Source organism: Myxine glutinosa, chromosome 8 (assembly GCF_964187855.1).
Source record: "Myxine glutinosa chromosome 8, kmMyxGlut1.1, whole genome shotgun sequence".
NCBI lineage: Eukaryota > Metazoa > Chordata > Myxini > Myxiniformes > Myxinidae > Myxine > Myxine glutinosa.
Genome location: NC_136268.1, coordinates 97,173,606 through 97,186,859, shown reverse-complemented (window position 1 = coordinate 97,186,859; position 13,254 = coordinate 97,173,606). Strand labels below are relative to the sequence as shown.

Below are 13,254 nucleotides of genomic sequence, written 5' to 3'. Positions count from 1 at the left end.
AATGGAGAAGATTGTCATGGGTATCGCAAGGCTAACCCCCGCCCTAGCAGGGAAAATGGCCTTAAAATGCCTGTTGTTGTTGTTGTTGTTGTTGTTTGTATATCTCCAAAAGCGCTGCATAGAAAAAATTGAGACATGGCTCATTGTAAAGAACTCTCCATGGGGAATAAAATGTGTTAATGATGATGTCATCGGTGCCTCCATTATAACGTCATAATTAGACAAATACAAAACTTCATCCGATCAAGATGAAATTTCTTGAGCATCATCTAGGGATAAATTGGTAGCGGAATTTTTTTTTATATGACGTCATCGGTCACGTGGTTCGGCCGCCATATTTGTTTTACTACAAAAGCCCTAAAAACCACTGAAAACACGTCCTGGCGAGGGTCTGCAATCTCTGATTGCTCTTTCTTGTATTATTTGCTTTGTCAATTGGGAAAATGGCATATTGTGTTTGAAGCTGCCTTAAACAATCACATGTCTTTGGATTGTTTAAAATTGCCTTCGGATTATTGATTCAAACTTTTCTTTTCAAATCAACAACTCTCCTTTTCACATGTTTCTCTACCTCCTCAACCATAAAGCCATTTGCGTGTTTGGTACTTCGTGTTTATCAATTTGTTCTCTCATCCATTCCCTCAGTCCCATCATTGTAAGTTCCATTGCTTTATTCCAGTTAATCCTTTTATTTTCTATTTTCTCAATAATTTGGTCCTTTTGTAAGTAATGATCGTCATCTTTTATCTTTCACAATTCTGAGATCACTTGTGATAACGTGTTTATGATGTGTGATAATGATAACACACACACACACACACACACACACACACACACACACACACACACACACACACACACACACACACACACACACACACACACACACTTAACTAATTGTACAATTAATTAATCAATTGAATCGGTTGTTCCAAAAATCTAAATTATAAAAGGAGCTCGCTCTCAGTGTATGTCCGTCCGTCCGTGAAGCCGTGTGACTTTATGTCTGTTAATTACGTACTGTTTGAATTCAGTTGTATCCTGTCTATTAATTACGTACCATGTTACTATATGTCTGTTAATTACGTACTGTTTGAACTCAGTTGTATCCTGTGTGGTAATTACGTACGTCTATTATTTACGTACTGTTGGAATGTACCTTTCGACCCTTTAGACTGCCAAGGTCACTTCGACCTTTGAAGACCCTTTAAGTCTCCGAAGACCCTGAAGATCACCAAGACCCTTAAGACCCAAAGACCCTTAAATACCCTGAGGACCCAAAATATCTCGAGGACTCTGAAGACCCAAAATACCCTGAGGACTGTGAAGACCCAAAAGACCCTACAACAACAACATGCATTTTAAGGCCATTTTCCCTGCTAGAGCGGGGGTTAGCCTGAGGACCCTGAGGACTCCAAAGACCCTTAAAGACCCATGAAGACCTTCAAAGATCCTTAATGACCCCGAATACTCTTAAAGATCCTGAAGACCCCAAAGACCCTTAAAGACCCCAAAGGATCCAATTGACCCCCCCCCTCCCCACCACCCAAAGACCCTTAAAGACCCCGAGCACCCAGCATAGGACACAAAATATCCCAAAGACCCCGAAGACCCAAAATAACCCAAACACACGAAAGACCCCAAAGACCCAAAAGGCCCCAAATAAACATAAGACCCAAAATAACTAAAATATCCCAAATAACAAATATACCCCGAAGACCCAAAAGTCCCTTAAAGACTCAAAAGCCCCCCCCCCCCCACCCCCAACAAAAAGACTCAAAAAACCCCTTAAAGATCACAAAGACCCAGAGGATCCAAAAGACCAACAGGGCCCAATAGACTCTGAATACCCTAAAAACCATGAAGACCAAAATATCCCCAAAGTCCCAAAACACCTGGAAGACCAAAAATAACCAAAAGACCCCAAAGAACCAAAAGACCCTTAAGAACCAAAAGACAGTCTTTCGGTTGCCAATTATACTCATGTGGGCACAAGTTCTACACGAGTATGCAGTATTCTTTTTGTCAGAATTAATGATCTTCATCGTTCAAATGCCGGGTAGCAAGTCTTTCTGCTTCGCGCCATTTAAACTACTGAGGCCCTGCTGCCGACATCAGGATTTTTGTCATTGAGGTTTTTTTTTTACTATACTTCGTCTGTCTCCTACCCTCCAACCTGCCTGGTTTAGTTTGACCTGTCCAGTATAGCTCATTGGGGCACACAAGCCACTCCACGATCATCAACATGATAGTCAATTGGAGAGGTATATTGGACGGCGTAGATTTATGTTCAATCCAATATGGCTGCTGAACCATGTGACCGATGATGTCATCAATTTAATTATCCCATACAATTTTTGTGTCACCCAAGAAATTTCAAATTTCCCAAGAATGCCCAAGAAATTTCAAAACTGATCATTTCAAGCGTTCTACTTGTATAATTACGACGTCATAATGAAGGCACCGATGACATCATCATGATGTTGTTCCCCATGGGGAGTACTTGACAATGAGCCATGTTTCAATTTTTTCCATGGAGCGGTTTCAGAGATATAGAGGTGCAAAGCTTTTCGGTTTTTCCAAGATAGTGCCCTGTACCACGTGACCTACGCCGTTGTAATTATCTTTTTTTTTTTAATTCTACAGGAGGAGGTGCTCCTATGGAAAGAATTTCTTGGCAATCGGACCAACGATTGCAGAGAAAAGCATACTCACATTCTGTGCGGACAAACAGACAGACAAATAAACGGACCCAAATACAATACCCACTCCTCCGTTGATTACAAATAAATAATATCACCAATCAATTTGTACAAAATAAATGTTTGTATTATCATCGGTGTAAATCATGACAACACAGCAACTCATGTTCAGTCAGGCCCATTATCCTCAGTTAAAACAAGTCTGTGCCCCTGTAGCGACGACGTGTGTTGAGGCGACCATCGCAAGCCAATCCACACTCGTATAATATAATTTTAAAGATTGCAGTAAATGATGTTAATTTCACAACATCCTTCATTCATCTTTATTTTAATTGTAAACCTTAAAGTATAGTTTCATTACCTAAAGTAAGAACCTTAATCTATTAGTAATTTACTGGTTTCCTGACTGCATATATCAGCTGGGCACCGTTCTTCCTCAAGGTTTCGATCCTTTGAGCACAGGACCTCTCAAAACGACGGATCCATAACCTCGGTCACGGATCCACATCAGCAGATTACCTACATCAGTAGATCATTGACAACCTCAGTTGCGTCCAGGCAGTCAGTCAACCCACCAATGCAACATCACCAATCAAACTTTACTCGCTAAAGGATTTAATGAATCATCACAGAGTTACAACTCTCATCACGCATTACATTATATGATTATACATTATATCATGCACATCTTACCTTAAATATAACATGTCCACCACCCAGCACGTACACCCCACTTACCTCTGAATCAAAATGTTAATCAAATATTCAAACGGTTATTACCTCCGCCACCAAAGGTAGATGGAGGCTATGTTTTCACTCCTGTCTGTTTGTTTGTTTGTCTGTGAACAACATATCTCAAAAAGTTGTAGACGGATTCAGACGAAATTTGGCAGAGAGGTAATGTATGGGACAAGGACGAAATGATTAGATTTTGGTGAAGATCAGGATTCAAATCCGGCTAGTAGGGTTTTTTAAGTGATTCTTCACCATTGGGAGATCCGGCCTAAACTGACATATAGCACGATATCTCAAAAAGTTATGGATGGATTTGGACGAAACTTGGTGGTCACAGGCTGTGTGTGTGCCAAGGACTAATCGATTCGATTTTGGTGAAAATCTGAATATGGATTCAGATACGAGAATTATTTAATTTTCGATATCTCAAAAACTTATGGACAGATTTGGACGAAACTTGGTGGACCGGTTGTGTGTGTGACAAGGACGAATCGATTTGATTTTGGTGAAGATCTGAATATGGATTCGGATACGATAATTATTTAATTTTTAAGCGATTCTTCACCATTGAGAGATCGGGCAAAAAGTGATATATAACATGATATTTAAAAAAATTTATGGACGAGTTATGACTAAACTTGGTGGACGAGTTGCTTAAGTGACAAGAACAAGCCGATTAGATTTTGGTTCAGGTCCGGATACAGATCCAGCCGACAATTGAGATACAAAACAAACTGTGCAGCCTGGCGGGGGTATGCGCTCTACCGAGTGCCGTTCTACTTTATAATGGATTTACATGCTGCCCGGTCTCCGAGCAACCACTGCAAATGGTTTAAAATATATATTCAGAAACCCATGCCAAGAAACTATTTGACATAATAGGGTACATGGATGATACTGTTATATGAGCCATACATAATCGCATTGGGCCATAATAGTATCATGTTAACGATGGTATTTTTGTTCATTGAGCACGTGAGGTGAGACTATGCACGTTCTGATTACCTCTGCGCTCTGGCATCTGTGATGGACAGAGATTATGTTTTCACCCCTGTCTGTTTGTCTGTTTGTTTGTGTGCAGGATATCTCAAAACGTTGTGGACGGATTCGCATGAAATTTGGTGGATGGGTTGGGTGTGTGACAAGGACAAATTGATTACATTTTGGTGAAGATCCACATCGGATCGGGAAACTAGAATTTTTGAAATTATTCTTTACCATTGAGAAATCTGGCCAAAAACAATATATAGCATGATATCTCAAAAAGTTATGGATGGATTCGGCCGAAACCTGGTGGACAGATTGGAAGTGTGACCAGGAAGAATTGATTCAATTTTGGTGAAGATCCAAACCCGGATCCAGCTCCAATAATTTTTTTGCTTTCTAAAGTGATTCTTCACCATTGAGAAGTGGGGCCATAAACGGGATGTAACAGCTACATGGACCCCCAGCTTAGGGAGTTTATTTACAAAAAAGTCTGATTTGTCTGGTGTGTTTTTAATGATAAAGCATACCATGGGGCACTAGAAAATGGGCGTCTAGTCGTTCAACTCTGGGGCGTTAACACGCTAGCACCACAAATGTGATTTTCGATGCATGCCAAGCGAAACAAAGGAAAATCACGTTTTCAGCTACTTTTTTCAGCCAGTTTTCAGCTACTGTGACGTTTTCAGCTACTACTGTTTCAGCTTTCAGCTTTTCAAACAGTTTTCAGCTACTGTGACGTCAAAAATGGGCCCACACTGTACAGATTTCACTGAACTGATGCTTACAGATGTCCTCAACGACAAATGAAAAGATCATTGCGGTCAGATCACTGTTTGGAGTACATTATTTAATTTTCATTGTCAAAATAAACGATTTTTGACTTTCACTTGGGTCGTTTATTCAAGTTCAGGGCCACTTTAGAAGTATTTTGTGGAGAGAAACCTACCCCCCCAAGCCTATTTTTAAAACTGCCCAAGCGCAGAGCCTGCATTTTAAGGAGTCAACAATGTCTGTGTGTCGAAAAATGAAACAATTATAGCCATTCTCCCTAAACTGACCCCTTATTTGCCATAACGATCCCTGATATGAACAAAATCACATAACTCCAGAACTAATCAACATGGAAAGCTAATTCTGTTGTCTAGTTATAGGTATTTTGGTTTGGGGAGTCGATTGAAAACTAAATCAGACCAATTAGAATAATCCTTATAGCGCAGGGGAGAGGGCTGACATTCTTTTTAACTTTGGGCAGGATTCTTCTCAAAAGTGCTGCAGCCTCAGCCAGGAGAATATGCACCTGCTCATGACCACTCATACCCCTTTTTCCATCAGGATAGCATCTTTCTGCATCATTTGGGAGGAAAAGATGGTGAGCCCCAATCGATTATATGGACTTACATAAGGGAGGTTGTCACCGAAATGGGTCAGAACTTTGTTTAATACGGTTCTGCAGCAGGCATATCACTGCCATTTTGATCAGTGTGAACCCACATGCCACAGAATAAACTACACACATCCCTAGCCAACAAAGGGTGGTTGCCCTTCACCACATCCTACTTAACCAATTCATACAATTCCTCAAATACTTCAGGTACTGGTCTCTTTTTTTGGTCACTTCTTTTTGAGGGAATCAGCATAATCCTGTCTACATTTGTTGTGGTGTCTGATTTCCTTAGCATGAAAGTCAATATTACCCACCTTCGCTGAAAATTCAGAATCCCCATGTCCTTGCGCCAGTTCTTTGATATAGCTCTCAGCTGAATCAAGTGTGCATCTGTTTGGATATTGTTTTTTCTGGTTTGCTTTTATGCACTTGTTGTTGCAAAACAAGCAAACATCATCAAAAACCCCAGATGACGAAACAGTGATGTCACTGGTTGCACTTCTGAGGGGAGGTTCTGATGAAGACGTGTGGATGTTGCAGGGCGTGGATGTTGCAGGGGAAATAGCTGAAGACGGGACTGATGTAAATCGTTTGTAGCATGCCGAGTGATACCCTCCAGACTTGAATTTTGGTATTTTTTCTGATAATGAATGGTACTTGGAATCAGGTTTGTCTAAGTAGAATGCAGCACATTTTTCAATTTTCCACCACGTTTTATCAGTCAATTGTTTGATAGGCTGGTTTTCTGTTTCACAGCAGCAATGGATGATGCAGTTATCAGCCTTGATCAATGAGAACTGATGCACCAAGACCTGCAAAGATAAACACCTGATTAGATGTCTTCAACCAGCAACCAGTGTGACGACAGAGGTATAAAATTTTAACAAGTTACAACCCTGCCATATATGGAATTGGGATTCCGAGATTCAGAATTGTCAGCAAAGGTGGGTAATTCAGATACCATAGCAAATGTAGACAGGATTATGCTTATTCACTCAAAAACAATGCAAACAAAAAAGAAAAACCAGTACCACAAAGTATATTAGGAAATTTGTGAAAAGGTTCACCAGGACGAGGTGAAAGGCAACCACCCTTTGTTGGCTAGGGACGTGTGTAGTTTATTCTGTGGCATGTGGGTTCACACTGATCAAAATGGCAGTGATATGCCTTGCTGCAGAACCGTATTGAAAAAGTTCTGACCCATTTCGGTGACAACCTCCCGTAAGGCCATATAATAGAATGGGGCTCACCATCTTTTCCTCCAAAATGATGGAGAAAGATGCTATCCTGATGTTAAAAAGGGTATAAGTGGCCACGAGCAAGCGGATATTCTCCTGGCTGAGGCTGCACCACTTTTGAAAAGCTTCCTGCTCAAAGTTAAAAACAAAGCCAACCAGCTCCCCCTCGCTATAATTAACGTGTGTTCTAATTGGTCTGATTTTTGTTTCAATCGACACCACATACCCAAATACCTATTGCTAGACACATGAATTAGCTTTCAATGATGATTATGATTAGTTCTCGAGTTATGTGACTTTGTTGATATCAGGGATTGTTATGGCAATTAAGGGATCCCTTTAGGGAGATTTGTCAGTTTGTCATTTGTCATTTTTAGATTTGTCAGTTGTATTGTGCCCCTTTATATTAACTTTTCTGGAGCGTTACTTGGTTCCTCCCAAGAACACAAGGGTAGAACAGCATGCACACGAGAAATTTGAACGTCCCTTCTTTTTGATACTTTGCCACATTCCTACACATTTATTTTCTTCGCTCTGCCCCTCCTCAAACAACACCTCACTGTGCCTCACCCAATCACCATCAAACCTTTTGTCGTCCTCATCCTTCCCTTTCTCCTAGCTCTTCTGAAATCTCTGACACTCTATCAACAGCTCTCCCTACCTCCTCCTCCTCTTCCTCATCTTACCCTACCCCTACCCTCCCTTGTATCCTGAATCTGATGCTCCCCCTTCATCTTCCTTAACCGTATAGACTTCAAACATCCGGGGCCTTTGCTCAAACCTGATTGATCTCTCCATACAGGTTGCTTCTGACGAACCAGACTTAATCTGCTTGACAGAAACTTTCCTCCTTCAAGATGTCTCTGATTCCTTAATATCTCTCCCTGGTTACCCCCTCCTCCGGTATGATAGACCTGAGCCTCGTCCTGGAGGTGGGGTTGCTGTCTTTATCAAAAACTCTCTTCCTCACTCTCCCTGCACTGCCCTCTCTCTACCTCACCCCCAGGAGTACCTCTGGCTACGGCTTCCCCTTCGCTCCCACCTTTTGTTCATATGTGTGTTGTACCATCCAACAAACAGTGATGACTCCATCCACATCTCGCTGTCTGACAACATGGACCAACTTCTATCTACTCATCCCAACTCTCTCTTCCTCATATGTGGTGATGTCAACTGTCATCATGCCAGTTGGCTGGGTGTGGGTACCTCTCCCACCAGCAATGGCACTTCAGCAAAGGACTTCTGTGACTCACTGGGACTGACACAATCTGTCAATTTCCCGACCCAGATCTGTCAACGGAGCATCTTCTCTTCTAGACTTGGTTAGGACAAACTTCCCTGCAAATGTCTGCTGCTATTCTTCTGCTCCAATCGGTTCTTCTTATCATTTGCTTGTTAAAGTGGACATCTCTCTGGCAGTTCTCAGAGAGCCTCCTCAGCGTCAATGGGTCTGGCATTTCACTCAAGCCGACTGTCACGGTCTTCAAGCAGCCATCAATCATCTGGACTGGTCTCCCATCTCTACTGACTCTGAAATCAATTCATCCTGGGAATTTTTCCAAAGTAAATTGCTCTCTCTCATGCACAGATTTATCCCATCTCGTCTCAGTTGTCATGCCCTTCCTCCTGTCCATGGTACACGGAATCTTGTGGTGAGGCAGTTGCCCTGAAACAACTTGCCTTCGCCTCCTGGAAGGCAAATCCAACGGAAGGCAATCTCATTTCCGTTCACAAAGCCGGAACAAGTGTGTGTGTGTCTAGCCTCAGGAGAGCCAGGAAACAATATCTCTCTCATCTCAAGACTGAACTCTCAAACCTGTCTCCCTCTTCCAAATACCGGTGGCGTCTGGTCAAATCTGTTTCTGGTGTTTGTTACGACTCCATCCCCTCCCTTACCTCAAACGGCTACACAGCTGACTCCGCACGTGAAAAACTCTTTTTTTTTCTCTCTGTGTTTGCCTCAACTGTGTTTGCCTCAAAATATTGTGTACCAAACCCATCTGTCTCTGTACCCACCGTAGCCAGTCGAACTCAGCTGCTCCTGGACTCTATGTCCTTCTCTCCTGACAAGGTGGAGAAGTTTCTGTCAATCCTCGACTCTGATTCTGCAACTGGACCAGACGGCATCAGCCCACGGGTCCTAAAATCCTGCTCTGCCGCTCTTCACACCATCTCTCTGTTCTCTTCACCCTCTCTTTTGCTCAAGGTCATCTGCTATCAGCTTGGAAATCAGCCACATTACCGTTTGACACAAAAAATGTGCAAAAACAGATCCGTGCAACTACAGACCAATCAGCCTGCTCCCAATTATCAGCAAAGTCATGGAGTCCATCATTGATACGGATATCAAATCCTTCCTCTTCTCCAATGGCTTGATCTCTGATCATCAATTTGGTTTCAGACCAGGTCACTCTACTCTGGACATGCTGCTTCTGCTGTCTCAACAATGGATGGAGGTCCTCAATGTCAAATGGAAAATTAGAGCTGTCTCTCTTGACATATCACGTGCCTTCGATACGGTCTGGCACCCCACAATGCTCACCAAACTCTGCTCCTATGGTATCCATGGAAATCTCCACGCATGGCTTGCGGACTTCCTCTCTGGTTGTAGTCAACGTGTGGCCCTGAATGGATTTATCTCTTCTCCCCTTCCTGTTCAGGCTAGAGTTCCCCAAGGCAGTGTTCTGAGCCCTGTGCTTTTTCTGGTCTTCATCAGTGATCTCTCCGTCTCTCTGGAAAATCCTCTCTATCTCTTTGCTGATGACTCCACTCTCTGCAGCTCCATACCTCATCCCTCAGATCGGCAGTCTGCAGCCTCCTCACTCTCTGCAGACCTGGACAAAAATCACAGACTGGTCAAACAAGTAGAACCTGTCTTTCAATCCTGACAAATCTCACACTCTCACAATGTCTCTCCGAAAAGACCGTCTGGACAACCCTCCCATCTACTTTCTCAACAATCCTCTCCAAGAAGTTCTGTCACTCAAGCTCTTGGGTCTCACTATCTGCCATGATCTTTTCTGGGAAAACCACATTTCCAAGCTGGCCTCCAAGCCCAGTCTCTGACTGGGCATCCTCCGTCGTGCGAAGTCCTTCCTTGGCACACCTGAGCTCCTCACCACATACAAGGCTTTCATCTGCAGCTCAATGGAATACTACTCTCCCCTCTGGGCTGGTGCTCCTACTTCACACCTAGCTCGGCTTCACGCTGTTGAAACCAAAGCTTTCAGAATCATTGGTATGTCCTGCGATGAAGCTAACTCTGAGGGCCTTTCACTCACTCACCACAGGCAGGTTGGTGGTCTTTCTGTCTTCTACCGACTCCTCTCCGGCCTTGCCCCCCCAGCTCTGTCTGTGCTCTGTCCCCCAAATACTCCTGCAGGTCGCACAAGATCTGCCAGCAACCATCTTCCGGTGAAACTGCCAAAATCAAGACTCTCTGCTCACCTTCACTCTTTCATTCCTCTTTTCTCTCGCCTCTGGGACAAACTCCCTCACTCTCTTCAATCCCACTCCTCCCTCCAGGTCTTTAAAACAGCTGTTCACCACCATCTCTTATCTTCCCCCATGCAAAACCCTGATCTTTTCTACCCCCGTTAATTCACCCCAGATCCACTTTTTTGAAATACCGACTTCTTTCCTGGACGTCCTAGCAGTGTCCATGTGTTCTATACCTCTCCCACCCCCACCCCCTTTCCCACACCTCCTCTCCCAAGCCCTCTCCCTCCCACAGATCTCCTGATGTCCCTGCTCTTAAATGTTGTACTTGTGTGCTTCTCCCTCTCTCTCCCCATCTTGTCTCCCGCTTCCTTTATTATATGCTTTATGTGCCCATTTGTTTTTGTTTTTTTTGTGATTAATGTTAGCTCTTACACGAGCCTCGATCTTGTATAATAACAAAAAAAAAAAAAAAACATGGCACATACCCTTATTCAAAGGAGCCTTTTCTATCCCCCTGGCCTTTTACCCAAGAATATATTTAATTTTCAAAGCAAATACTATAGCACTTCGGTGGAATTTGTTTTGAAAGCCATTAACTGGACCTATTGGCCAATCTATATTCCAAGGTTCAGCTCGTTTCAATGTATAGTCCTTGAGATATGAGCACTAACACATTTTGGGCGGACGGGCGGATGGACGGACAGACACCAACGTGATTTTGAGGGTTTTCTAAATAAAACTCAAGAATGCATAAATAGACGTTGCTGAAATTTGGAACATATTACCTCAACGTACAAAGCATTTACTTCTGAAATTTGCAGCTGATTTCTTCCAGTAAAAGCCGAGAAACGTATTTTCAGTCCCCATGTTAATGCTGCATACAGACATGCGATCCCTTATATAAAGGGAGGGGCGTTTTGCGCCTCCCTTTGATACCGCTATGTTTGTGAGGGGGTAGGCAATGGATTACCTTAGGGCCAGGTCGGATTGTGTAGGGTAGTGTGCTCCGAATGTTACGACAAAGAAGAAGAACCCCCTGTACCTAAGTAGGGACCCATTAGACCGGATGTCGTGTAAGAGTGTATCTTTGTCCCCATGGCGAGGAGAGGGGTTATGTTAATTCGTTATGGATTAATGGTAAATTCTCTGTATGTAAATAGCCTCTGTGATTTCTCCTTTGTTCGCTATAACACACACACCACACCTGCCATGCACTCCACACCGAAAAGTAACACAAAATAAAAGTAGCAGGAAACAGGACATTCAACTACCACTGATACCACCGATCGGGTGATCACAAAGGCCGGCAAGTGGCCGTGAGGCCACGTCCCGAAGAACGATTTGTCAGGACGGCCATAGAGCGATGAGATGGCGCTCGCTGATCGGAGCGTGCGCGGATGTCATCGGATGACGTAACAACCCAGGGACAAAAGACTGTGTCCCGGCATTTTCTGCCTCTTTTTGGGCCCCGAGCTGATGAAAAGCGGTCACAGTTCGTCTTCTTCTTGGTTCTGGATTTCATTGCAAACAGTCACGTTTTCCTGCTCTTGCATTGGGACAGGGACATTGTTGTCGTGTAGTCGGACATTTGCGCTTTTTGGTCCGGGCAATCGGTTCAAGCGGCCGCATTTTCCTTTCCCTGGCTCAATGGTGCTGACGTTGTGGCGGCTGTCTGCGCTGAGAGACCACGGTGCTGTGTGGAGCAGATGGCGAGTGGAGGGGCGCGGCCTGCTCGCTTCGTGCTCGGCGGCTGGAGGAACGAACTGCGTGCCAAGACATTTTCCTGTGCATGGACTTCGCGCCAGGGCGTGTGTTTTTCCACGCAGGGACGCGGGACCTTCGACGGCCCCAAAGTCACGGACGCCAGGTGGAGTGCAGGCAAACGCACCTCACAAACACGACGCTTTATTTTCACATTCATTTTATCATACCCTTGTGTTGTATACGAGTCCATATAGGGGCGCTCCATTTAGGAATTTTACTTTTACAGTGCATTTTTTTGTTACCGGCATTTCTTTCATTAAATCCGTATTTTTGCATTATAAATCCTATAATTGAATTGATTACCAGGGTCGAAGATGTCCAGTGGAATCCATACAGGTAAGAGCTTCGCTGCCCTCATCCCCCTTGCGTATTCACACTGCCATTGGATTGAACGCCTCAGAGTGTAAAGCTCGATCGCTACCCGTTTCCTTGGAAAATCTTAATCCCCAGGAACACGACAATACTAATAATATTCTCCCTCCACAAGGGTTTTCCCCTTGGACAAAATGCCGTGTTAATGTGTATAAATGGCTTATCATGCCGTGTGGTGGGAAACCTTTACTGGAAGTAAAAAATATGATAAACCACAAACACGTATGATTACCTTTTGAAATAGTAACTACTGCTGTTTAACACAAAACCGGAAGGAAACCCGAGGTGTTGTCAGTTACCTAGCAGCTAGTAGCTAGGCGCTTGCCAAGCCAGCCGTTCCTTAACAGTATTGAATGAAGTGCTTGCTTGAATGCTTACGCCGTTGGCGAGAGCTTTGCAAGAAAGTTGGTAACTGAACACACCCCGATGTTCTTGAGGCCAGATCCCAGCTAGATCTATTGTAATCTATATTCTCCAGAGAGGAATGACCCTTCCTGCCACTCCCATAGGGAATGGGTGTACTAGTATCTAAAATGTAGTGGCATTATAGGTCGTAGGCTTTTGAGCAGTGAATGAGTCGTATTCATGCAGTATAATTTTATCTTCTTGGGCCCGACATGTTCTACTGGAT

General features: G+C 43.6%; 1 protein-coding gene across 11 annotated transcripts in view; it reads right to left on the bottom strand.

Moving 5' to 3' along the window:
- LOC137432743 (histone-lysine N-methyltransferase EHMT1) overlaps positions 1-13,254 on the bottom strand; it is a 280,570-nt gene that overhangs the window by 219,869 nt on the left and 47,447 nt on the right. For 9 of the 11 annotated variants that reach the window (XM_068124901.2, XM_078783567.1, XM_078783568.1 and 6 more), the window contains exon 5: positions 6,123-6,620. The exons of the other annotated variants lie outside the window; for them this stretch is intronic. In XM_068124901.2, coding sequence (XP_067981002.1) covers positions 6,123-6,620 — 498 coding nt within the window. The remainder of the gene's footprint in view (positions 1-6,122; positions 6,621-13,254) is intronic. 11 annotated transcript variants of the gene reach the window in all.